Source organism: Phoxinus phoxinus (genome assembly GCF_949152265.1).
Source record: "Phoxinus phoxinus genome assembly, chromosome: 4".
NCBI lineage: Eukaryota > Metazoa > Chordata > Actinopteri > Cypriniformes > Leuciscidae > Phoxinus > Phoxinus phoxinus.
In genome coordinates, this window is record NC_136879.1 from 24,903,222 (window position 1) to 24,930,528 (window position 27,307).

General features: G+C 40.1%; 1 protein-coding gene across 22 annotated transcripts in view; it reads left to right on the forward strand.

Annotated features, from left to right (window-relative positions):
• The window catches only part of msi2b (musashi RNA-binding protein 2b), a 245,566-nt gene that overhangs the window by 128,953 nt on the left and 89,306 nt on the right, over nt 1-27,307 (forward strand). For all 22 annotated transcript variants that reach the window (XR_013797153.1, XR_013797154.1, XR_013797155.1 and 19 more), the window contains exon 7: nt 2,980-3,028. Coding sequence is in view for 16 of the 22 variants with exons in the window: in XM_079609469.1 (XP_079465595.1) it covers nt 2,980-3,028 (49 nt within the window). In the remaining 6 variants the exon portion in view is untranslated. The remainder of the gene's footprint in view (nt 1-2,979; nt 3,029-27,307) is intronic.

Here is a 27,307-nt window from a genome sequence, read left to right on the forward strand (position 1 = left end):
GCACCGTGTGCCGCCGCGTCCTTCCAGTCGCTGTGGTCGGCTAATTAATTCCCCACCACATCAGAGCGCTGTAAGGCCACTTGTTTCGCATCGATCGGCGCGCAGCTAGCCTGGGGTCCCGCCACCCCCGCGGCCCCTCTGAGTCTCGGGTATAGGCACAAGAGCTAACAAGTAAAGGTCAAGGCCATTTTAAATGCGGCACCGTCGCATATGCAAGCGCCATTAGCCTCGCAGACTCTCCGGAACCTTCTGCCACCCCTCTAAGAGGGCTTGAAATGCCCTTTCCTCTCCCCTGCTGCGTTACTAGATAGGACGAACTCTAAGAAGAGCTTTCTGTTCTTTTCCATGAATCTAGTCGGCCCTTTTTACCTCATTTCTCTCAGCGAATATAAAAGCAGGCCTGTTATCTGTGGGGGCCGCCCGGCCCCCTTACATACAGAAGAGACAGCTATTATCCCTCAGGCTTTTCTTTCACAGAAGGAGGAGAGAGCGGACCTACGATTAGGCACAGACGGGGTGTGGGACCACGCTCACCTTTGTGCCGTGTCTGTATATTGTGTGCCCTCAAGAGCTTCTTATCCCACAATCTGATGGCCGCTGGCAGGCTGAATCTATCCTTGAATACACATCCCCTTATTGAAAGGCTGAATGGGTCAGGGTGGTTTCAAGGCAGCAAAGCAGGACTGGAAGTGTGAAGTTGTGCATGAGGTCATCGAGTATAATGGAAGAGCTTTTGAGAATATACATTTTGAGGAAAAAATTTAAGCCTATATATAATCATATATTAAACTTTAAATTTAAACTTGTCTTATTATCATTATTTTTTTACTTGTAGATTATATTAGATTTTGAATTAGTATAATCTGTAATTACATTATGTGATAGATAGATAGATAGATAGATAGATAGATAGATAGATAGATAGATAGATAGATAGATAGATAGATAGATAGATAGATCACTAATGGTCTCAGACTTCATGTGCCAAAGACTAAGGATAAGATGGAGGAGGCCGAGAGAGAGACTTTAGGCTGGTTATGAGGAGAGACAGTTACATATGAGCCTGAGTATAGAGCTGTCTCCTCCCATCATGCCTTAGTGCAGCTGTAGTCAAGGGTCTCTCCTCTTTCTGGACAAAACTAAATGCTCCTGCTACAGGCCTATGAACTTGCGTCCATCAGCAGGGACAACATAATTACAGAGCCAGCGTACATCGCTGTGATTGTGAAAGGCAGGCATGATGGTTTATATTCCCACATTACAATATTACACTGTTCTTAGAAATCTCACTGTTAATGCTAGCAGTTTCTCAGAAAAATCCATTTACATTAACATTAAAATTTGCATTAGATGCTATGTATTAATTAAAAATACTACGCAATAGAAAACCAGTATTATCAAGAAACCAACAATTTGGTTTCCAAAGACTTTTAACAAGAATAAGCTGTATGTTTCATCATAATAAAATTATAATAATCACAAATTTGATTCAATAACAAATTAAATAATTATTTTAATAATATATCATTATTCATTTACTGAAAATCTGAGTGGGAAAACATTCCTCATTTATAAACTATATTTTAGTCTTTTTATTTTTTATATTAAAAACATTTTTTTGGTGGAACATTTTTGGAAATACATGCTGTGTACATTTGTATTATGATTGCACTGATTGAAAAAATAAATAAAAAAACAGAACAAATGTACATATTAAGATGGCATACAAAAGCATGGAAAATACAGTTTTTTAACCTTTAATCAGCAGTTATTGTACATGATTCAGTTATTTATTATAATTTATTTATTTTCATTACAGTTGAGGCTAAATCCTAAAGAAGATGCTTGCTTTCAGATAACCCCATGCTTATGAAACGTGTTCCTCTGAACATGAAGCACAGTTTTTAGAGGAACATAATACATACATATGCAGTGAGTGATAGCAGAGGATAACAGATTTCCCTCAGCCTGTATGAGAGCACCAGTCAGTGTGATCTTTATTGGAAGTGATTGAGGGTGATGAGGAACTCTAAAGCTCGCAGCTCTATTGTTCTCTATGGGGCTGAGTGACTGATGGCTCCTTTTGTGGAGGGAAGGTGTTTTTCCAACTGCCTGTACTTTAGGGCTAATCTCAGAGACCTCTGCAAGGAATAGTGGAGTGTGCGTGGGTACGTCTGGCATGGCATACACTTTTTTTGCATTTATTAATATGTGTGCAATGCATGTCTGCAATGTGAAAGGAGCAGGTTCAGGCGTATTGTGTGTGTGTGTGTTTTGAGGGCTATGGCTGGATGCATTCTGAAGTGTGCCCTTGCAGACAGGGTTTTCCTCAAGGATGAGCAGGCCTCTGTCAGGGTCAGACAGGATGGTACCCTTGGGTCCGTGGAGGGATATCATTCCTCACAGAACATGGCCATGAGCAGCTTTCAGATCTGTGTGCGTGTGTAAATGCTTTTAGGCTCCAGTGGTTATCTATTTAAGTAGTGGTGCATGACGTATTAATAATATCTGTTGTTGAATACCTCAAATGCCACAGAAGTTTAGGATCATTGATACCCATTTAGACAGCATAGCAAAAATGAACATGCACAGTCCTTTATTTCCCTGCTGAAAAAAACTAAACCAACCTAAAATCGTTTGATGGTCTTAACTGGTTTAAGCTAGTCTAATTGCTTTCCAGCTTTGCTAACCCAGCAAGAGCTGAAACCAGTTTATCAAGCAAAAAAGAAAAAGAAAGAGAAAATTCTCCAAAGTGTACATTTTGTCAGAATCTGCTGTCCATTAAACTGGACTGTAATACTTCTACACCTTTAAAGGAACTTGTTATATTCTGTTGATACTTGTGAAAAGTAATTATTCATGAAAGCAATTGAATGGGTCCGGTATTGTTACATGTCTTTTTATTATTCAAGTGTGAGTTTCAAAGAAAGCACTGGTACATTTGGCATTACTAATATGTTCTTCTCTGTTCTCTTACAGGTAGAAGATGCTATGCTTATGTTTGATAAAACTACAAATAGACATAGAGGTAAGTGGCCATTTGTTTTCTGTCTGTGTGTTTCTGTGCTTTTGCATGTGTGTGTGTGTAATGTTATTATGAATGTCCTTCAGTTAGACTGAGCCGGTAGTCGTGCAGTTCACAGTTGTGCTCTGAAGACATTGAAGCGTGATTTTTCTGTATGAGTAGAGGAGCCCCTGTGCTGCGTGTTACATTATAGCATTATATCTTCAAGGACGTTTCATTTGAGCCCTGAAGGTCAAGGCTAATATGGTCCAATAAAAGAGCAGCGATTTCCGCTGTAGCCAATCCATCGACTCGATTTGATTAGTCCGACATTTACCATTGGGTGCGCAGGGTGGAGTGTTTCTCGGTCGTGTTCGCTCACGCCTGCAGGCTTGTGAGAAATGTACAATACCTTCAGACTTATGATATACTGGACTTGAGGTTATTGCTCACCTGAGCGAGGTTTCTGTTACTTTATTTGTGAGACTTTTTTTTTCTGAGAAAGAATGAGCTTAGTGGAATTTGGGGCGATGTTTTGTCTTTGCATATAGGTGTGATTACTCCATCAAACACATTTACTTGTTCACTTAAAGGAGATGAGAAATGTGGAGATAAGAGGTTAAAAGAAGGAAATTAGGAAATAGGGTGAAGTCAGAGAGGGAAAGTGAGAGGAAGAGAGAAGAGAAGATATGATGAAAAGGGAAATGGAGGATAGGGAGAATAAATGAGACGGTGAAAAAGTAGACGATGAAAATAGAAATGAGAAAGAAGAGGAGGTGAAGGTGTGAGAAATGATCAGGGAAGAAGAGAAATATGGAGCTTGAAGGAGAAATTAGGGGAAAATGTTGAGGGGGAATGATAAATTAGGTGAAAAGAAGAAAAATAAGAGGATGCGAAGAGAAATAAGGAGAGGAGGAGAAATAAGAGGACACAACTGAAATTGGGAGCATAAAGGAGAAATCGGGGAGAAGAGAAATTGGGAGCATAAAGGAGAAATCGGGGAGAAGAGAAATTGGGAGAGGGAATGAGAACTGAAGAGAGAACAAGAAATGAGAGTTGGAGAAAAGAAATGGGAAGCATGAAGTAGAAATAAGGGGAGGAGAGAAGAGAAATTGGGAGAGGGAATGAGAAATAAAGAAAGAAGGAGAAATAAGGGTTGAGAGAAGAGATGGGAAGGATGAAGGAGAAACAAGGTGAAGAGAGAAGAGAATTGGGGAACATGACGGATGAATAAGGGGAGGAGAGGAACAATAGGGAGTGTGAAGGAGAAATTGGGTATTGAGAAATAAGAAAAGAGAAGGAGAAACAAAGGGAAGTAGAGAAGAAAAATGAGAAGAGGAGATGTAAAGAAAGGAGAAATGAGGCGAGGAGAAAAGAGAAATGTGGAGAGCGAATGAGAAATTAATGGAGGAGAGAAGAGTGAAAATGGAGAAATGAGGAGAGAGCGAAAAGAGAACAAAAGGAAAAAAGAAATGTATAGAAAGGAGAAATGAGCTGAGGAGAAGGTGGTCTTTGGTCAGAGTGTTGCGTCGGCTTTATCCAGCTCTTATCCCAGTCTTACTGTGTGGCTTTAGTAGCGATGCCTCTCATGAGGACATTATAAAGGTGAGCGCAGCTTTAACTGACAGCCTGAGAGAGAGAGAGAGGGAGCAGACACAGAGAGACATGCAGAGAAATAGCTAGCAGCTTCATGCAACAGTGTTCACAGGTATAGCATCCTCCTGAAAGCCACAAGAGAGATTCTTAGCCTTGAGTGGCCTTTGTGTGGGCAGAAAGAAGAGGCCGAGGAGCAGCGCTGTGTCTTTTGTGCTGTATAAGTGTCTTTCAGCGCTCCCAGATGGGCAGGTTGTGGAAATCAAGTGGACGGTATTAATCTTTCAACCCGAGATTTGCCTTTTAATCCATATCGGTCATATTTTAAAGGTGAGCTTGTGCGTGTCTGTTTTTGTAAGGTGTGCATCGCCTTTCGTTTTTTTCCCGCTTATCCCCATCCCCCCCACCCCCAGTCGTTGCAACGCTCTCGACTGCGGATCACTGTCTGTGACATCATCAGAACAGCATTATTTAACTCACCGTGATCGATCTTCCTTTTTGCACGATTAGTGGCTAAGACTACTTCACAACCTCGAGTCAAAAACAGTTCACAGGTGATCACAAATCGTCCGTTTCACCCAAACAGAGCATTTCTAAATGTCAAGTCGGCCTCCAATCCGAAAAAGACGTGTTTTCTTTTTTTAAGTGGAGATCAGAGCATCTAACAAATACACTCGGTGAACTTTGATCCACACTTTCTTGTGTTTCTCTGTTTCGCCTGTCCCCTGATGCCCCAGTCTGGGTGCTCGTACATGCTCTTGTAAATACTCCCATAGGGAATAGTGTCCGTATCTATAGGAACGAAGGGGGCAGAGAGGGTTTTCGAGGAGCCATGGCTCTCTGGAGAGCTCAAACTGTGTTCGAGAGAACAGGCAGGTCGGAGTGAAGGTGGAGAGCGTCTGTTTAGCGCAAGCTTCAGCCCCTAGTGGGAAAGAAACACTATTATTCTCAAACCCTTGCGGATGTAGCAAAGAGCAGCGAGGTCGGAAATGAGACTAGCTGCCATTAAACACACCGCTGGTAAACACCAAATGCCAAACATTGTCGTCAACAACCAGCCATTTCCATTAAAGATCTTGCACGCTTTTCAAAGAGATTCCTCACAATAGCGCAGCAACAATAGCCGCTTGCAGATGTGTTTCGCTTTTGTTTACTTGCTGGTCGGAATATGTGCGATTGTCTTTTTGTTTATCCATGTCCCCCTTGTTAATTTTTTTCTTTCCAATGGTATCTTCTGCTAAACGAGGTGCCGTTGGGGTCACCGGTTTTAATAGCCTCACAGCAATTACTTTACGTGGCTGAAGCTTCCACCGAAATTAAGTGGTCAACTGGACGGTAATGGGAAGGCAGAGAGAGACATTTAAAATAGTTTTTGAAGATTAATGTTTTAAATGAATGGGGTTTTTTTCTCCTGAAAGAAACCTCTGTTTGTAAAGATAAAGGGCAAATGGAACTGCAGTGAATGGTCAGTGCTCTGGCCTGGTTGTTTGCACACATGCACATTGAGTCATGGGTTTCAATGGCTGAAACCGATATATAAAGGTCACAGTCCCTAGATCACTAGAAAAAAATATATATTATTTTTAGTTGTTTTAATTCAACAACTTTAATGACATGTAGGATATAATGATATAATCATGATGACAGTTAAATTGAATTAGAACTTAAGTGACAAATGTAATAAACATTTTTATAACAGTTCAGCTTAACGATTTAAATGTTTCATAAAACATTTTCTGATGTAATTTTTACAATTATTTATTTATTTGATTTAGAATTTTGTATTTAATAACAATTTAAGTGACACGTTTATTTATGCATTTATTTGGTCTGTTTTGAGAAGATAACCATTCATTATTATTATTATTAATTAATTTATTAATTAATCAATGAGCCTCGAAGATGTATTGTTATATCAATGTGCTCATGTTGAACACTAGAGTTCGAGTTTCAGTGTTGTCTCAATTTCACCCCCTATTCCCCCCATCATGCCCTGTTCTCTCTCTACTTTTGACACTCGATCAACAAATGGAAAACGGCCCCCATTAAACACGCCTAAAAAACAATTGCAACGTGGAGTGATGGCGTTGGAGGAAAGGACCAATGTGTTAAACACAAAATAAAAAGACAATCACATCACTTCCTGTTCCCTCCACTGCAGCACAAGACAATCTCACACTCTGATGTATTACTGTCATCATCTCGACTGTATGCCTGTAACTGTGTGTGTGTGTGTGTGAGAGAGAGAGAGAGAGAGAGAGAGAGAGATGCTAGTGGATGTCAGAGGACAGAAGTAGAGACAGACAGTCTCTAATCCTCCGCAGTCTGTCTGTCTTCACACCCCCCTGCAAGACTATTCAACACTGTCCTTCAGCTCAGAGGTGACGAACATGCGGCAGCTAAAATACGCTCTCTATTTATCCCCCTCTCTGCTCTCCTTCTCTCGTGAAAAGGGCGTTAGCCGTGCCAGAATGGGAGGACAACAGCCAAGGTCTTGCATTCAAAGAGAGAGAGTGAGAATGATTGTGGTGGAGATCGAACTGAATGGCACTAGAAATGCCAATAAAGTCTGTCCTGTTTTTTTTTTTTTGCGGTGTCTGGAAAGGCTTTTGGCCCCATATACACTCTCACACTCCATCAGGGCATATTTTAGTCTCCTCATCTTTTATCTCTTCTCTCTCTGCCTGTCTGTCTCTCTCTCTCTCTCTCTCCCTTTCTGCTGCTTTTTTCTTCTCTCGCTGAACAAGTCTCAAGTGAATACGCTACATCTGTGCTTCACAAAATGAGAAACAAAGTCTGTGCCGCGCTAGCCTGCCGGAGCCTGATTTTACACACCTTAGCACAATTCTGCTCTGATAATCTCAGCGCTGAACATTCATCAGTCTGACTGTAGAGACACTTCCTTTGTCATCCAGGAAGCTCACCTAAATACTGGGCATGTGCATTGCATTATGGTCATTTGGACCACTTGGAGAGCTCGACGGATAAATCAGATGAGTGGGGTGGAGGGTGATGGTCAATGTGCACATGCCTCAGATGAACTACTTGGGCCATTGCGATTAAATTGCAAATTTCTTTTTTTCTCCTCCTGTGTTGCGTACATTGTTCCAAGTCTGTATGCTGGTCCGGTATAATTGTTTATGGAACACAAAATGAGCTTGCTTGATTTGATTTTATCTTTTTCCCCCCGTAAATTTCTTTATCTCCATACAAGTTCGTTGTGACCACAGATGCCCAAAATGGTTTCGTAAAGTACAAATAAACATTATAAACAATAGTCCATATTACCCATGTGCTGTGTTCAGGGGTCCTGTCCACATACCCACACTTGACCACTTTTCTACTTGCATGACGTGTTTCCTTTATTTGGTAATGGTAAAGAGTAATTCGAGATAGTGTGGGTTTAGTGCGCGTCAATGGCATTAAGTTTTGGCATTTTTAAGACCTGGGACAGTCTTGCACACCTTGCTTCCTATTGCGTGCACACACTCTCAAGTAGCCAAGACCGAAGGTGTAGGTATTTAGAAAAGGCTTAGAGTCTTCAGAAACCATAAAGTGGTTTTTGTGTCAATGAGACCAGTGATGATATACAGTCATATTTGTTTTTAATCACAATCGCAGTTTGAGAGCTCTCGTAGAGGGGATGATTAGCAATAAATAATGACTCAAATTTTATACATACACACATAGTATATTTATATATACATATAGTACATGATATGAAATGTATAATAATAGTACACAAATTATATGTACTTTCATGGTGTTTTTGCTGCATTGGAAGTCTGCAGTGTCCATGTACTGTTTTTATTACCACCCAAAATGTCTCCATAAATAATAATGTAGTTACAAATGTCTTGTTTTTTATTTTTTTTATTACACATTTATTGTGTTTTCATGATTGATCGCTGGTGTCACTTCCAAGTACTCAAATATTTGCGCAAATTCCTACTCTGCTCTAAGCACACGGAGCATGTGAACAATTGCTCAAATTTGATGAATTTGTATAACAGGGGACTTTCCCAGACATGACAGAATAAAAGAGTTATATAAAGGGACAAAATAAAATAAGTGGAAGCTCTTCAGTTGTGGATGGCTTTTTCTGGCGTGGAATATTGCTGGCGTGGCATTTCGAGAGAGGTTCATTACTGTTGTTGCCAGCTAACGATGCCCCTCATTGTCATTTAATAGGCTGTGCAAACAGATGTGTCCCTCCAAAATCAAATGTTTGTCTTTCTACATATCTGACCGTAGCACTGTGCGTTGTATCATTGTTTGTTCGTGTACATAAGAGAGAGTTTGCGCATGTGATCATGCCAGTTTCCTGTCTTGTGTGCTTGCATGCGTTCAGAGATATTGTTTTTATGTTGGCGTATCTGTGTTTTTGCATGTGCAAGTACCCAAAAAAGACAAAATTCGACATCTTTCACATCCCACCAAGTGGATTTCTGCTTTTGTTAATATTTCATCTTCAGATAATAATAAATGATATGATGAAATCAGCTGAAAGAGTGCTGTGTTCTGCAGATAAGAAGACAGAGTGTGTTTTTACAAGATCAATATGAAATGATAAAAACTTCACGATCAAGGTTAGTCAAATCGCTCCCAGAGTGAAGTGCAGCATTTTTTGCCTTTTCCCTTTGATCTGTGTTCCCGGTGGAAATACAGCTTGGTTGATTTTACGTCTCGTTCCTGAACACACCCTACAAGTCGTTCCCGAACACTATACAGAGCGTGCGTTTAGTCAGATGAACTCATGACACTTTTCATCCGCAGCTTTGAAGCAGATTTTGATAGCTTAATGATCTGCTAACATCTCTCACTTTTAATAAATACCATAAAACACACATTTGCAGCAGTATTCCGCTCAGGCTCATGTGCTGAGTTGTTTTTCTGTCAAGCAGACAGCAGTTGAGGTTGTTGAAACATTCGATCGAGAGTTAAAATACAGTAGCAGGCATATGGTATTAGTTTTGTGAGGTGCATATATACACTGCTGTGCAAAAGTCTTAGGCATTTTGGTGTTATCACCCAAAAAATACATTTAAGCCAGGTATTTTTGCTGTAGTGTGTCAGTAGGAAATATCCGTTTACATTTCCAAACATTCATTTTGCCATTAATTGTAATATTCCAGTGAGATTTTTGTATGCACAAGGAGTCTGACAACAGCCGGTGCTCCACACGGAGATCTGGTCTCACTATCATTGAGTCTGTGTGGGATTACATGAAGAAACAGAAATGAGACAGACTAAATCCAGAAGAACTGCAGCAACGTCTCCAAAGTGCTTGAAGAAACCTTCCTGCAAAGCTACAGTACTGTGAAAAGTTTTAGGCACTTGTGTAAAAATGCTGTAAAGTCAGGATGCTTTCAAAAATATAAGTAATAAATAGATTTTATTTATCAATTAACTTTTTAACAAAAGCAAATCAATATTTGGTATTATCACCCTTTGCGTTTAAAATAGCGTGTGTCCAGGTACACTTGAGCATAGTTTTTTAGGTAGCTTTGCAGGTCAGTTTCTTATGTACTGTATAAATAAGAAACCGCCTCTTCATCACGGCACCTGTTAGTGGGTGGGATATATTAGGCAGCAAGTGAACATTTTGTCCTCAAAGTTGATGTGTTAGAAGCAGGAAAAATAGGCAAGCATAATGATTTAAGCGAGTTTGACAAGGGCCATATTGTGATGGCTAGACGACTGGGTCAGAGCATCTCCAAAATGGCAGTTCTTGTGGGGTGTTCCCGGTCTGCAGTGGTCAGTATCTATCAAAGGTGGTCCAAGGAAGGAACAGTGGTGAACCTGCGACAAGGTCATGGGCAGCCAATGGTTCATTGATGCACATGGGAAGCGAAGGCTGGCCTGTGTGGTCCGATCCAACAGACGAGCTACTGTAGTTCAAATTGCTCAAGAAGTGAATCCTGGTTCTGATAAAAAGGTGTCAGAAAGAATACACTGTGGATCACAGTTTGTTGCGTATGGGGCTGCATAGCCGCAGACCAGTCAGGGTGCCCATGCTGACCCCTGTCCACCGCCGAAAGCACCAACAGTGGACACGTGAACATCACAACTGGACCACGGAGCAATGGAAGAAGATGACCTGGTCTGATGAATCATGTTTTCTTTTACATCACGTGGATGGCCGGGTGCGTGTGCATCACTTACCTGGGAAACACATGGCACCAGGATGCACTATGGGAAGGAGGCAAGCCGGTGGAGGCAGTGTGATGCTTTGGACAATGTTCTGCTGGGAAACCTTGGGTTCTGCCATCCATGTGGATGTTACTTTGACACTTACCACCTACCTAAGCATTGTTTCAGACCATGTACACCCTTTCATGGAAACGGTATTCCCAGGTGGCTGTGGCCTCTTTCAGCAGGATAATGTGCCCTACAACAAAGCAAAAATGGTCCAGTAATGGTTTGAGGAGCACAACGAATTTGAGGTGTTGACTTGGCCTCCATACTCCCCAGATCTCAATCCAATCGAGCATCTGTGGGATTTGCTGAACAAACAAGTCCGATCTATGGAGGTCCCACCTCGCAACTTACAGGACTTAAAGGATCTGTGCTAACATCTTGGTGCCAGATACCACAGCACACCTTCAGGGGTCTAGTGGAGTCCATGCCTCGATGGGTCAGGGCTGTTTTGGCAGCAAAAGGGGGACCAACACAATATTAGCAAGGTGGTCATAATGTTAATCCTGGTGTGTGTGTACTTGTACAACTATCTTTGTGAGGACCAGTTTGAGTTTTAGACCATTGGAGTGAGGACAAAGAGAGTAAACTGAGGATATTTTGGCTGGTCCTCACTTTCTGAGACCCCTTTAAAGGCCTGTTTGAGGGTCAAGACTTGGTTTAAGGGATAAGGTTATAATTAGGTTTAGGGTAGGTTTAGGGTAAGTGTTCGGGTTAGGCACTTAGTTGTGATGGGTAAGGTTAGGGTAAACTGCTAGAGGTTGCATTGTGTCAATGAATGTCCTCATAAAGATAGATGTGTGTGTGCATGTGTGTGTGTGAGTGCGGAAGTTAATCCAGAACCTTCCTTAAGGTATAGTTGGTATATATAGTCTCAACATTAACAACATTTGCACAATCATGACACCAGCCATCATTTATTTGTCCACTTTTTCAATTTTTCAGGATGACAAAAAGATACAAACCCTGAAGAACTCATCAATCACGGTCCATTTGCACACAGCAGTCGAGGATGCTTAACTGCAATATTCAGATGCAAAGTCTTAAGTGCAGTTACTTCTCTGTTTACTTGAACGTCTGAGTGATTATTAGATGCATCCCTGATTGAGCCTGAAGAGGGCTGGCAGGCTCAGATCAGCTGGATGGTGATTGGTAGATGACTAGGAAGTCTGTAGTTCTTTATTTATATATTCAGTCAGTCTGACAGAGAGAGAACACAACACCCTTCAGTCTCTGGTTGCCTCGGAACAGTCAGGGCTTGATTCGCCACATCATGGTGAAACGTTTTAACAGGTGGTGAGAAGATGGTTGTCAAGCGTTCCGTATAATCTCGACAGACTTAAAAGCATCTAGTATCATTTGAGAGTTTAAAGTGTTTACATGCACAATCTTACATCAGTTATGCTGAATCAATGTAAACACCTAAAACTATGTTCTTTTATCAGATAAACGGTTTATTTGCCAGGTTTATTTACACCTTTACATTATGCTGCAGTCTGAATCTCTTCATTCTCTCTTTTAGAAGCTTAATGAGGAATGATAAATATTATACATTTTCATACCACTGATTTATCCCCATTGTCGCCCTGAATCTGTGTTTTCTGCTCCAATCGATACGGTTTGATTGGACAGAACTACTGTGTTTGCTGTTTGCGGACGGCACTATAGAAGGACGTTCTCTAAACCGATCAGGGACATCCTGTGAATCAGCTGTACTTAATCTCTCCCGATCGCGTCTGCTTTCTGCTGACTGTGCTTCGGAAGTGTGGCAATAATGTAGCGCCGAGTGTGTAAACAATGTAAGTACTGTTGATCCGCAGAAGGTCTTTTAAAGCCCACAAAGGTTAGCTGAGTTTGCTTTGGCCTTTTGCGACGTAATGGCAGCAATTTCCACCGGCTTCACGTACGGCACAGCTTCCCATCAGAGATCCCTGAGTAAACCTAATTAGATATACCTTCACCTTTCCTGCTGGCGTGATTTCAAAAAGGGGCCGCACCATTCTCTTCCATTAGCGATTAATATCCTTTCTCCTTGTAGATATCTTTGCGCGATATTAGTGTTTAGCGCAGAATGTCATCGAAATATCATAGTTAATCATACACATTTTCTCAGCACCACGTTTAATTGGAGCCGCTCTAATCACTGTGAGGAGGAAATTATATGTTCAGTTTTCGAGGGAATGACAGAGGCCTGAAGCTTCAGAGATGCATTAGGAAGATGTAATAGGGTGTTTCTTCAGCTGCAGGTACTTTAATGATCCTCTAACAGACTGTTTAAATAAAAAAATATATATTATTTGAAGATCACATTTAAACCTTTTGACTGTGCCTTCATCATTTATTTTGCCAAAATTTTTTTGCAAGGTTTTATTTTTATTTTTTATGCCCAAGAACCCAACTTTAACATTATACAATTATTTTCATTCATTTATTTATTTATTTATAATATTTTTATTTTTAAACCAACAAATGAAATGAACAAACTTTTTTTCAAAAATTTACAACATAATTTACATAACAACAACAACAACCAATAACATTTTATTAACCACAACAGTAAATGGATAATAAAAGATAAATATTTTTTTTTCCACTCAAGTAATTGTCATATTTTGCAAAAAGTGTAGGAGACATAAATAGCTAGCTATGAAATTAGCCTTAGCAAGACATTGAGTCCGTCATTTTCACTACAGAATGTTTGCAACAAAATACTTAATGAGAGTATTGTTGAAACATTCATGACAAAATTCAGTGTATCCTTTGGGCATTGTTAGTAGACAAGCTACTGTACATAAACTGAGTATGAAAACTGTTTTGAAAGTGTTTCCCACATGGCCAAAAGTGTTCATAGTTGAAGAAACACCCAACGTTGTATGTTATCAGTGTAGCGAAGTGGTTTCGTTCCAGAAAATATACGCAATGGAAACTCCTTGACCAGCCTGAATTGGTTCCATTCACACCATTGTCAGTCACAATTCAGAGACAGACAAACTATTTCAGGTCATTTAGTCCTCCAATAGACTTTCTCTTCTGGAAATGCTGAAAGGTTCATAAAGCCTCCGTGGTATTGTGACTGGCACAGGGTTTGCTGCAGGTGTGCTGGGGGGTTCAAAGGGGGTGAAGAAAGGCCCTTTGAAGCGGCTGAAGTTCATGCGTTGACCTTTAGCAGCCCAGTGTCGGACTCCCTGGAAGCCGAGAGAATGACTGCATAAGCAGGCACACCGCTGACACAGTGGACCGATGTGGCAGCATTCATGGCGCCATATTCACGGAGCCTTGTTAAAGACATAAAGAGATTAAAAAGTGACTTTCTGAACGAGAGGTATTCTAACCTTCAGCACCCCCATTATGAGCAAAGACGTCATCCCAAAAGTCCCTTCGGAAGGCGATTCTTCAATTTGTACATGGGTATTATTACGCTGTGCCTAACATCATATCAATTTGAGAGCTGAAAATCAGTCAAGATTATTTCAGGCTCTTATATAAGGAAGAACATAACTCATTGAGAAGCAGTGATCTGCTAGCTTTCTCTAGAGAAATTTACAGCCATCTATAAAATGAGAAACACAAAACATTTATCATTTCCATTTTTCCCCCATCTCTCTTATCACTTAGATTTATCCAAGATGTGCAGAGATATATTGGATTATTTAAAACCCGAGACCGATTAGAGAATAGTCCGGATGGACGGCTAGTTATTCAGCAACTGGTCGATTGATTAGTAATTGTCAACTTGTGCAACTAGCTTGAATTTTTTTTATACATAATTCTATTTAGCATACAAAAAAAGCCATACAATTAGCCTTAGATACAGGTTTTCATATTTTTCATTTGGTTTCATTTTCCTTTATAAATGTATTCTTTAGCGGTAAAAGCTACAATGTGTCCAATAGGATTTTAGTGGAAACTCTCTCAGAGAAGTTGCATCTTCAGATTAATCCCTTTTAAATCACCTCTGTCACAGCCATCAAAGCACCGCTTGTGGATTCACCGCATTCAACAGTAACTTTCAAGACTGTCAGCCTTTATTTATCCATGGACTTCAATTTGCCTGCTGTGTGCAATGTTCCTGTTATTATGCAAAATCTTACGCCCTCAGTTTTTGAGTAAGGACTTTATAGTTTTGTGCCATAAAATGCTATTTGTTGACTGCATTTCTGGCACGCTTTTGGATTTAGCCGGCACTATTTTCTGTTAGTCTATACATTCAGACAGTCATCTTTGGTCTGTTTTTGCAGCATCTTGGTTCCTACATGTTACATTTTAGCACGGCGTGTTAACAGCTCAGCTTTTAGAAACTCACTTCAAAACTAACTCATTCTATGTGAGCAACCCATAAGATGATCCGACATGATCCCAAATCTGGCTAATTCAAGGCTTTCTTAAAGAATTAGTTCACCTAAAATATGAAAATTCCATAATTTTCAGTATTGCTTTCCAAAAAAAAACACTGGACCCCCTTTGACATTCATTGTGCAATTGAAAAAAACAAACAAAACTATTTATTTTAGTTGTATTACTATTTAGTTTGGAACGACATGAGGGTGAGTAAATGATGACAGAAGTCACATTTTTGCTATACCTTAGAAGACCCACTAGGCAACTTAATTGTTCTGACATCTAGTTTTGCACATCCCTCTAATATTTTTTATATAAAGGAAATACGCCAGTGGCAAACAGCCTGCCATGACTCCCGGGGATTAGATTCCACGTTGGACACGACAGCGGCTGGCTCTGAGTTATATGTCATTGTGTATAGAATTACGCAACCGCTGACCTTTTAATGCTGCTGGCTCCTCAATTTATGACCTCTTCAAACACAGCTCTCAGAAACAGCCACCCCAGTGCGAGTCCGGCGTACGGCGAAAACACAGCGCACCATATCAGCATTCATAGAGTCCTGAACACATTCTTTTCCAGAGGTTAAGCACTGCAGGGGATTGGCAAGCGTGCTCGGAAAGGAGAAACAGGAAACACGACATCTCCGACACTGGAGAGTGTTTCAGTGAGTGTGTGTGTGTGCTATTGTTTTATATGCCTCACTAGGATAATGTCAGTAATATTATGCAGGGCCCGCCTGTGCAAGACAGATTGTTATGTTTTATTTCATGTATGTTGTGTTTCTTATCGTAAAAATGGTCTTGTGCTTTCTTCTTCCCTTTTGTTAAAAGCCCTCATAAATCACCAGGTGGCATTAGTGGAGTAATAGTTGCTGCATTGTTAACCTGCTCAAGTGGTTCTTTCTCATTTAGGATCAATAACTTAACTGTGTGCGATATAACTCGCCTTACGTTGTGCCGAACTCACTGTGTTTAGGCAATTTATCAGCTTAGAAGCGAAAATAGCAATTTTCAAAACGACGTGCATGAAAGGAATCATTTAATGAATTATTTGAATGACCTGTTGTAAGAAATTATCACAATTGCTGTGAAGTGCCGCCCTTAGTTTGATTGGAAATTAGACGTGTGTAGATTGCAGCCTGTAAGCCAAACACCTTTTTAGTCTTGGTTGTGGAGATATAAAGCTTTTCTTCTGCTTCCGAGGCTAAGCTTTCAGTGGCACGTGTGGCATAATTCTGGTTCTTCCTTCAGGCCATATTTGCACTAGTGTATTTTTTTCGTTTTAACACAGCTTTTTAAAATGAAAACGATCCTTGTCCATAATGGCGTTTTCACTGCGTTTCAGAAAAGATCTCCGTCCACACTACACGACCAAAAAGCGCATGTCACATGACCATGGGCATAGTGTAAATAGTTGCAGATTGCTCTAATCATTGCTTGCCTCTTGCACAGGCAGCTGCAGTATTATAAAATGCAGTTTAAATACACAATGGCTGCTAAAAACGACAACAAAGTGAGTAAACCTTGCAGTTCCGTCTCCATGTTATTGTTTATACGGTCGTCGAGGCTGGTCTGTTACAGAGCCGTTGAGAGAGACAGCTCTGGTCTGTTATTGTTGTGTTCTGGTGTGGTGAAGAGATGAGTCCCAGCGAAGTGATGAGTCCTAGCATAAGACCCAAGCTATCTGATTGGTTCAAAGCACATTTAATGGTTAATCATTTTAGTGCCTGGTTACAAATCAGATATCACTTTATTATATAATTTGTTTGAACTATGTTATAACGGCGATTAATTTATTTTAACTTATAGGTTTCATATACTAGTATGTAACCAAAGATTGTGAAATAAAAAAATTCTCGTTGTTAGTGTTTGTTTAGTTAGCTGAGATAGTAGCATAGCACACAGCTCTCCGAAATGATTAGAGATAAGTTTTTTTTTTTATATAGGCCCACAGTATATCTTTTTATATAAAGCATGTATATATATATATATATATATATATATATATATATATATATATATATATATATATATATATATATATATATATATGAAGAAAAAGCCTCTAGGTGCCGTCTGACATTTTCATCAAGCTCGTATATTTAAGTTCAGTAATTTCACTTTAATGGCAATTAATAGGTCATTTTCATTGCCATTAAAGTGAAATAACTGAACATATATATATATATATATATAATAGCAGAAAAGAGACAAACGTTAGACATGGAAATGGGCTTTTATTATGTATGTCGCTTTCTCCTTCCACTAGTCCCTGCAACGCCTCAGAGGGTCTTTCACATGCGGGGACTGTTAAGTATAATGTGCAATTATCATTAATTATCATTAACTGAGGAACACAACTCAGATGCGTTCAGAAGTAGGATCTGCGATGCGCCCTACGTCGACAAATAACACCACTGAAAATGGTTGCTATCTGTGCCTCCATGTTGAGAAGTCATCAGAGAAATTAAGATTATGTGGGTGTTCTCGACTAAGGGCTAAATTGTTTCCATTAGCGCAAACAAGTGAAGCGACAGTGTTTATGAAAATGACAGAAAGTGGGGAATATTTTTGTAGTAGCCACACCATGTTATCCCCCATGAGCCTTTCAGTCTAAGTACTTATACTTTTACTAACCTGCAATAAACTCCTCAATCTCCCCAGAATATCCCCCTGATTGACACCTCTGACCTTTCGTTCCGGGCGTTTGCAGGGCAAAAACAGCCCATTCCCCTGGTGATTGGCTGGTGTGTTTGTGATTGCCTTAGCTGATTGGCAGGCAGCGTGATTGGCGGGGGGTCTCCGGCTGGCGGCGCAGGGGGGGTCGGGGAGCAGCTGCAGAGGCGGGCTGGTCTCTTGGATGTGAAAATGGTTTTGATAAATAATAAAACAGTGGTAATAACCAGCTGCTTTTAAGGGCACGTGACCTTCCGCCACAACCGCCATGCAAATAATGACTTTACGACAACCTGATTGGTTCATGCATTATTAAGCCCAACCCCCCTCGGCTAACTCCACCCGCTAATGGCGCCACAGGTGTCCTCACATGGCTGTTCAAATATCATCCTCTTTCATTTGCTTTTATGCTTTCTTTTTTAATCCCATCTCTCACTTGGCATGGCCCTCAATTTCCCTGTGGAAATAAAGGGCTGGTTATTGTATCCACTGGAGGAAGCTTCCCTCGGACTGTGTGCTATCATGATTTTTTTGTGTGGCTAATGAGCTTGTGGTTATGTCTGTGTGTGTGTGTGTGTTTTGGAAGGAAGGCAAGCGAGAAAGAAAGCCATATTGACTCTGTATACTTCCCTGGATGCTTACTTCCAATATGATCCATTGACGCTTAGTGTGACTGCGCAGTATGGATTCCGCTGTGGCAGTTCATACTCACCACTTCTCCACATCGATCTTTTTGTCCTCACTATCTCTCTATGTGTGTAGTAGATGACTTTACACTGACAATAGAAAGAAGAAAGGAACAAAGCTCAGCACCTACGTAGTCATTCTCCCTTCACGGACAGACCGCACATAACCATGCAGCAAAAGGTCTCGATTTCTGCCTGTGAACTCTGTGAAAAGCTTGGTTTGGATTGATGTGCTGATTTTCTTTATAAACACCACTAGATGAAGCCTTGGCTTAGAGATTGGTGCACATGCTCCAGACATTTTGAGCCTTAGTGTTCATGTGGTTTACATGCGATGTAGGTTTAAACCCGACCTTGTTCGATTTGCACTCTCTATATGCCCAAATGATTTCCTTTGTATATCTCTGCTGGAAATGTGAGTGTGATGTAAAGCTTGATGCTACAGTGCTCAGGGTGTTGCTGTGTAGTTGCTCAAGCATTCTGAGGTCTCGGTGGTTCATATGTTTGGGGTCGGTAAGATTTTCTCTTTTATATGTTCAACAAGGCTGCATTTATTTAGTCAAAAATAATTTTTCAGTAATTTTTAATGCATCATTGTTGAAGTAAAGTATTAATTTCTTACAAAAAAAACCCTTGTGTGCAGTAATGTATGTGATTCTGGATGGCCGCTAGGGTGTTATGTGGTTGGGTGTTTTTGTTAGTTGCTTCATGATATTATTCTATTTATAATAATCTGGTCTCTAGATATTGCTTGGCTCCTTCAATAAAAATCTATTATATTTATTCAGCAGTTTTATTGTCCGTCAGACAAAAATAAGCCAGTTTTCTTAGAGAAGTAATAGCACACCTCTCCCTCAACAATCTGCACAATTTGTGGTAAGGCTTGTGAGATGGGTTACACAGCGAAGTATAATAGTTAGGGTTAGCCGTTCATTCAAATCAAGTATGACAGAAAGTGACTGCATCCGCTTTCCTTTCAGTGGTGGAATTCTGTGAGATTATCTGAGGTTTGTGTGCAGAAAACATGTTCTGTCCTAAGTCATTTATGTAAACCTCTCAAGAAAACACATGGCGTGAAACTACACTGATGAATAGATGGTTAGTGTGCCTGACATGTTGTTCACGTCAACTCATGTCTAAAGAGCCATCGTGAAACCTAGTGAAAATTACACTGTAAATATTCACTGATAGAAAGAGATTGTAACATATTTTTTTACTGATGCATAAGGTTGAGAATCGAGAACTTGTAGAGATAGCAGATAATGTTATGGCTGATGATTTTAAATTATGGACAGTATTATGTGTGGTGTTTTAAAATACCATTTTTGATGATAAAGCTCCAATCTAAAATTTGACATGTTTCAAGATTCAAATTTGTTTAAATCTGTGAAGAATGTGAAATGTTTATGGATGTAAATGTTCCATTTAAACTTTTTCATACTTGTTTTATGAAGTACTAATACCCTGCATCCAAAATGATATTGAACAAATGTGAGTGGTTTTTGGGAATGATCTGTTGAGTGGAGGCTTTCTCTTGTGATTCCCGAGTGTGTGTGCAGAAGAACGTGCTGGCTGAAGATGTGTGCTGTGGGCTTGTTCTGGAGGAAATCTCTGTTTAAAGAGGATGTTGTGAGGTCCTGGTGCACCACTGCAATCTCTAAAAACCGAGAGACAAACTGAGGCTAGAAAAAAAGCCCATCTCTTTCTCTCGCACACACACATTTCCACTTTAACCTCCCAACCCTCTCTTTCCCTCCTCAGATGTGTTGTACCTGTGTCCCTCCATCCCACACCATCTCTCCCTCTGTGTCTCGTCACTCTGTTTCCCCCAGTACCCGCACCCCCCACCCCTTTTCTCCATGGCTTTTGTCAGATGAAAGTGACAGGTCCCGACGGAGAAAGCCGGGAAAAAGCGCGGCACAAGACAGTCCTCTGGCGTTCCACAGCCTCGGCACTTTGTGTTTGAGATGTTCAATCAAAATGCTAATGGCTCTTGCGACGAGGGAACGATATTATTGTTCCACTAATTGATAAGAGAAGGAAGATGGAAGGGCCCCGTGTTGCCGGTCTATGCTGCCGCATACCCGCCGCTCAGACACTCTGTTTTAATTACAATTACACAAATGAAAGGGAACAAATTGATCCAACCAACAAACAGTTTGCCGTTGCTCCCCTTTGTGTAGTAAACACTATATATTATTTAGTCATTTTATGCATTATTTATTTCATACCTCACTCCTGTTCAACGTTGACATCCTATGGAAAATGACAAAATATTTATTGAATACCCTTTTAGACTATTTTAATTTTGTACCCCTAACTAATTAGGAAATCATCATTATTTTTAAGAATTTAACTTCTTTTGAGTAAATGGACAACGTATAGACTGAATTCTGATTGGTTAAGACATGTTTGCCACTATTTAGTGACTACAAATGTTATAATTTATAGTGATTATACCTACAGTATATCCTTATGAACGCTATATTCACTATATACTATAATAAAGCAAAATAATCTTTTCAGATGTTTTATTTCTTTTTTGCTGCTAAGTGACCTTAAAGCAATCCATTGTGACCCTAAGCTTGAAACAGGAAGCAATTCCCTTGATGATGTCTGTCTGCTAGGAAACATCGGCCACCCGTACTTGGGCTATTGATATGTGTTTTCTTCTCTGTGAGGCGTCTAAGTATAGCCGCGGGCTGAACCTTTTCCATGAATCTTCGTAGGGGTCATGAGAGAGAAAGACATTTCAGTGTCTGTAGACGTATCAGAGCTCCATGCTCTGCTGGGTGGCATAGAAAGGGCAATTAATAGCCTCTCCGGTTATTTCTTCCTGTCGGGATGTCCGTCAAGTGGGAGTGATGCTCCTGTCCGCAGCGTTCCTTGGAGATGTGGTCTGTCTTATTAAGTTGTCGACAGATTTGACTCTATGTGTGTGTGTGAGAGAGAGAAAGTGTAATAGACTACATATGCTACATATTTTCAAAGTCGGTGGGTTGCCTGAATCCCTGTTTAATTAGTCTGATTTCAGGTTAACCTCGCTCTGATTGGATGCATTTATTGACCGTTTCCAACTTGACATACCATCTTAATAGTGTAACGCTCCAAAACATTATTTTACCCATTGTTTTCTTTCTCTCTTTCCAGCCTATGCACTTGTCACTAGTCTGTGTATGTCCTGGGACCGCTTCAAACAGCATGTATGTGTTCGTGTGGAGGGGTTCGCATAATCGCATCACATTTGCCTGAAGGCAACTCAGCAAGTCGCCATGTTTAAACAGCCATCTTCATAACAGCGCAGGGAGAGGGAGGACCTGTTGAAAGAGGCCTTTGGAAATGTGCTGAAAATGTCAATACTAAGGGGAGAAATTAGCTCAAACGTGCCTTTAGGTTAAAGAGGAGACCAGCAGAGAAGGAAAAAAAAAAAGGTTTCATCAGACTCAAATCAAGCAGTAAGCAACACAGGCTCACAAAATGAATCCGACTGACTCGGGCAGGGTATTTTTCTGCTTTTAAAAGCTGCCTAGTACAGGTGCACAAGGTTAATGAGAACAACTCTCCCGGGTGGCACTCGCCAGAGGGAAGCAACACAATATGAGAGAGAATGAGAGATTGAGTCTGCACTGTCACAGCTAGAAATGAGCAGTTGAGAGAGTTTTTGCTAAATTCTGTTTGAGAGGTGCCAGACTCGGGGGTGAGGGTATCTGGGAAATGCCTGATGCTATTTTATTGCGCATTTGACAGCTGCAGACTGCTACACGCTGGTCCTTCAGTCTGTGGGGGCATAATTGGTTCTGCGCCGGCCACGTCGCGCCGTTCGGCGGGTAGTTTGGTGGGATTATGGCGAGGCGAGGGCTTTGAGTCATGTGTGCCGGAGATACAGGAGCGTCTGGCGGTGGTCAGCTTGAAAAAGGCTGAGCAGGAGAGGGAGGTGGTCGACCTGGACTTTTCTCACAGCTTGTCCATTTTCTTCAGCTTTTCTGACAGATAAGCTCACAGAGAGAGAGATAGAGAGCGAGAGAATGAATAAGAGAAGGAGAGAGAGGAAAATGGGCTCTTTCAGCCTTTAGATTTCATTTCAGTAGGCTTTATCTCTGCAGAACAATGCCAATGGAAAAGCTTATCAGGAGCGGTCTGAAGCACAAAGGCCCCACAGTAATGTGCGCTGATCACCACACACATACAAACACGCACGTATAGACACACACACCTTTTATTTGCGTGCTCTGACATGGCCTGTTAAGAGTATTTACTTGTGGTGGTTGCATTATTTTGCACGGCCGTAATGGGGGCCCGCAACCTCGCCGTGGTACGGAGATGGAGAGGGGTGTATATTGTTGTTCCGAGCAGTGTGGGTCCTTTTCCTGTGTGTTTATTATCATTGACAAAACCAGTGTCGGGGCCCCACTCGCGGCCTGTTTCGTTTACTTGTTTGCGAAACGTCCCTTTATTTGCTGAAAGTCATGGTTCAGCCAAAAAAAATTAATTCTGTCAATATATTTACTCAACCTCATGTCATTCCAAACCTGTAAGTTGTTATTTCTTCTGTGGAATGCATTATATTCCAAGTTTTACAAAAGCTTTGTGTGACAAACGGACTGAAAAAAAAAAAAAAAAAAAAAAAAAATCCTCTTCAGTGAGCGGTTGACTCCAGAACCATTGGATTTTTTAACTTTCTTTCACAAATTAGACTGATTTGTTGATGAGTTATCCTCACATTCGGATAGATTCGTTTACAAACTGAATTCATTAAACATTTTATTTCTTTATAGATCGGATTCATTTGTTTAACTTGTTAAATTGAGTTTAGCTAGTATATTCTGTATTCAAGAAAATATTGACTTAATATATTGATAAAATAAATAAATTGATTTAAATATTGATAAAAGCTATTATATTACTTCAGGACACCTAGAGTAGAGCAAATAGTTTGTGCTTTTGAACTATGAACTGTTCATGTTATAGAAAAGCCCTGTGTTATTCTTAATAAAAAATATATATATATATATATATATATATATATATATATATAAAAATATATATTTATATATATATATAAAAAAAATAAAAAAAAAATATATATATATATATATATACATAATGAATTATACGGTAGTATAAATTATGTAATTATATACAAATGTGTATAAAAATTTTTTTTTCAACATATGCTTATAAAACCACTTTTAATATATTGTAATGTATAGAGTGTTTTATATATACAGAAGACGAGGGTGAGAAAATAATGCTAGAGTTTACATTTTTGGGTTAAATATTTCTTCTTATATGATCTTTTTTTCTGAGCTATGAGGAAAATGTTTGTGTTTATGTGCGCGTCTGATCCAAAACTGCAGCTCTAACTAACACATGCAGTGAGCACATCTCAGTTTTCCCTTAAAGTCGCACAGAAAGCCCCAGCAGCAGCTAATTTCCTCAGCGGCAGGAACATTTCGCACCAGCGACAGGCTAAGCATAAAATTACTTTGTTTGTTTTTACTCTGTCTCGACTAGCAGGTAAATAATCACCATAGCTGTATATGAAATAGTCTTTATGGTGTTCACCAGGCCTTTATTCGTGAAGTGTCACTTTCAATAAAGAGAAGAATATAGTATTATGCTCCGAGATACCCCTGGCATCCGCACCGAGCGGCCGGAGAAGCAGCCTGCTGCTGCCGCTTTGAGGAAGATTAATGTGAGGTGAGCTTCTGAGGTGAGAATTCAGCCTGAGAATGAATAAGATAAACACGTTCAGTTTTTTTTGACGCTGGTTTAAGGCAGTAATGACACTTGAATGAATGGCACATATTCAAAGCACACCAACCATTATTAGCTAGGCGAGGCTAGCCGCGACGCCACATGTCTGACATGTATTGGAAATCTCGGAGATATGTGGAAACCAAAATGAATGGTGTTGTGTGTAATAAACACGCTTATTAGGGGGGAAATGCTGTTTTATTTGTTCTCTCATGTGCTTGCCATAGAAAAGGCTGAGTAAGAGAACATCCCAGAATGCAGCACTGTGTTTCCTGCTCTGAGATGTTTTTGAACACGTTGGCTTTAAGACATGCGCTCTTACGTTGATGAAGATGTCCCGGCGCTGAGTGACAATGGTTTGTGGTTACCATGGCGACAAAGGCATGCTGAAAGGCAGCAACCGCTGCTAATGAAGGGCCTCGTTAACAGGCATGCAGATAAGAGCTCCTTTAGCTCTAAAACAATCCTGAAACAATCAGAGGGAGAGAGCTGCGGGTGGTGGAGGGTGACGGAGAGGAACAATCACGATAGCGCATGCTCTTACCGAAAGGAAGAGAAATGCTATTGTTTTGCCTCCATAACTACCAGCATTGTTTACATTTGACATCTCGTGACTTAACGTTAGATGCGGTGTCCGACTGGCTAATATTGGTCTTTTCTCAAATCGAGTGATGCATAGTGTCCTTGTTGAAGTGAACCTTTTTAAATGTGCAACTTGCAATTGATGTCAATAGAGTTTGATGTTAGCATCTTCTTAAGCTAATGGTGTGATAGTCTAATAGGCATAAAAAATGCATAGCACACATGATTATTGTGTAAAATTAGCAACAGGCCTGAAAACTCGTCACTTGAGGGGCGGATCAAGAACACATCCGGGGATTTGAACTGGACTTGGCTAGATGTGAACTTTTGAATTGGGACAGTACTTGGGCAGCGACTGATGACGTTTCACAAGTCCACAAGAACACAAGTACAGACAAGAACGCATATTGAGAAACGGCCTTGGTTTCCCACTTCACCACACTGAGCTCCTCTGGTCAGACTTCCAGCTTTGTTCTTGAAAACCCAGGCAATGTGCTTTGACTTTGTAGTCGATTAGAGCACTTCAGGATTTAGGTGGAGGAGAGTCTTGTCTGAGATATATTAGGAAGAATAATGTTTTGTTTCCATCCTGGTATGCTGTTTGCTGCAACAGTTGTCTCCAGGTTTCTTGTCATGCGGGGAAGCTTTGAGATTGTAAATCAGAAGAATCGTGTGGAGTCACTTCTCTGTCAGAATTAGGAATGGGACTCTAGGCACCTCATGATTTGATTCAGTTTTAATTGGAGAGTCACAATGCGTCTAAAAAAAATTATTTCCAAGACAAGCTGATTTCAAAGCTCATATAGTCAAACACTTTTAAGAGTCAAGAGTAAAATGTAATTGTTCACTATTTACAACGGGTTATAAGAGACAATAAAAGCATAATTTTGTGACAAAACCCAAAAATCCAACATGGTTCACCTCTCACGCACTTTACCACGTCTGTCAAAAACTTGGGCTTGCTGGCGGTTGGACTATTAGAACTAAAAACATTGGCATAAACACACTCACTTCAATCACACTCACTTCACTGATTACTTGCTGGCTAAAAAATAAATTATTATTACCTTAAGATCCATCTGTTTTTAAATCCACATCATTTGAATAACACAACACATCGATGTCTGTCAAAAAAAAAAAAAACGTGCACAGTACACAGAGGTTCAGGGAGTGCACACATTTCCTGGAAAAGCCACAATACTGGATGTTTTGAATGAGTCTTCGCTTTCCGAGAAGAGGGTGAAACTTGTCGCCAGAGCGACTTCAACGTGATGTCTGTCAGAGACAATAACGTGCATAATACATAACACACACACACGAGTATAAATTTGTTCTTCACTTGCTGAAATTGAATCGGACTGATCAGGGAACTGAGTGAAATACTTCACACTGCATGCTAAAGAGAATAAACGGCAATCGAATTGAAAAAACTTTGCTGGGTTAGTGAACATCAACGTGTGTTGGATTTGACTGACATTTTTTATGCACAAACTACACATTCTGATTCTGACGTTCTTGATTTGAATATTTTCAATAGTTGTCTTTTTGACTGATTTCATAATTTTGATGAAATGATATTTGTTAATAAAGGGCCTCGTATTTTGACATGATATTTTGTTTTGTTCCTCCTTTTTCTAATCAGTGCTGGATCATTTGATAAATCGCAATTTATTTGTGAATCACGTTTCCCCCTCCCCAGTTAACATTATTTTCATAGTCATGGCCAACCTAGCCACTAAACGTTACACAAGATCACTTTTAGCTACTATCAGTAAGGATTATTGATGCTCATATGCTATCAGCGTTTGAGATGTCAGTTAATGAATGATAAGCTGAATTAAAGGAGGCCCACACACTTTAATGGGAATGTGAACAGATATGATCATGTGAGACAGCAGCTGAAAAGAGAAGCTCTAGAGTGCTTTAGTAATCAAAGTGCAGAGAGAGAGAGAGAGAGAGAGAGAGAGAGAGAGAGAGAGAGAGAGAGAGAGAGAGAGAGAGAGAGGGATGCTCACAGGAAGAGATCATGGTGAGCTGCTGCTTCTCCATAAATAAATAAAAAATCTTGGCAACATAAAATGAGGGGGAACATGTAAAATTGTATAGAAAAAAAATATTGAGATCATCCTAACATCATTAGACAGCTTTTTTTTTACACCTTTTATACCAAACACCCGCTCAAGGAACCACAAATCCATACAGTATGTATAGCAACATGAAATAGATATATGTATATTTCAATCATCCACACTGACCTATTTGAAAGAAAAGAAAAAAGGTCAGTGTGGATACTTGGACTCCACTGTATGTACTTTTACGAATATGTTTGGTGGATGACCAATATTACAATTCCAATTCCTTCCTGCTTGTACTTCTAAAGGGGTATTAAAGGAAATTGTATGGAGAATATGTACAATGATCTGTTTAACCTCCAGCGGCTCTTGGACGGCTTCTTGACTCCGCCAGCTTGT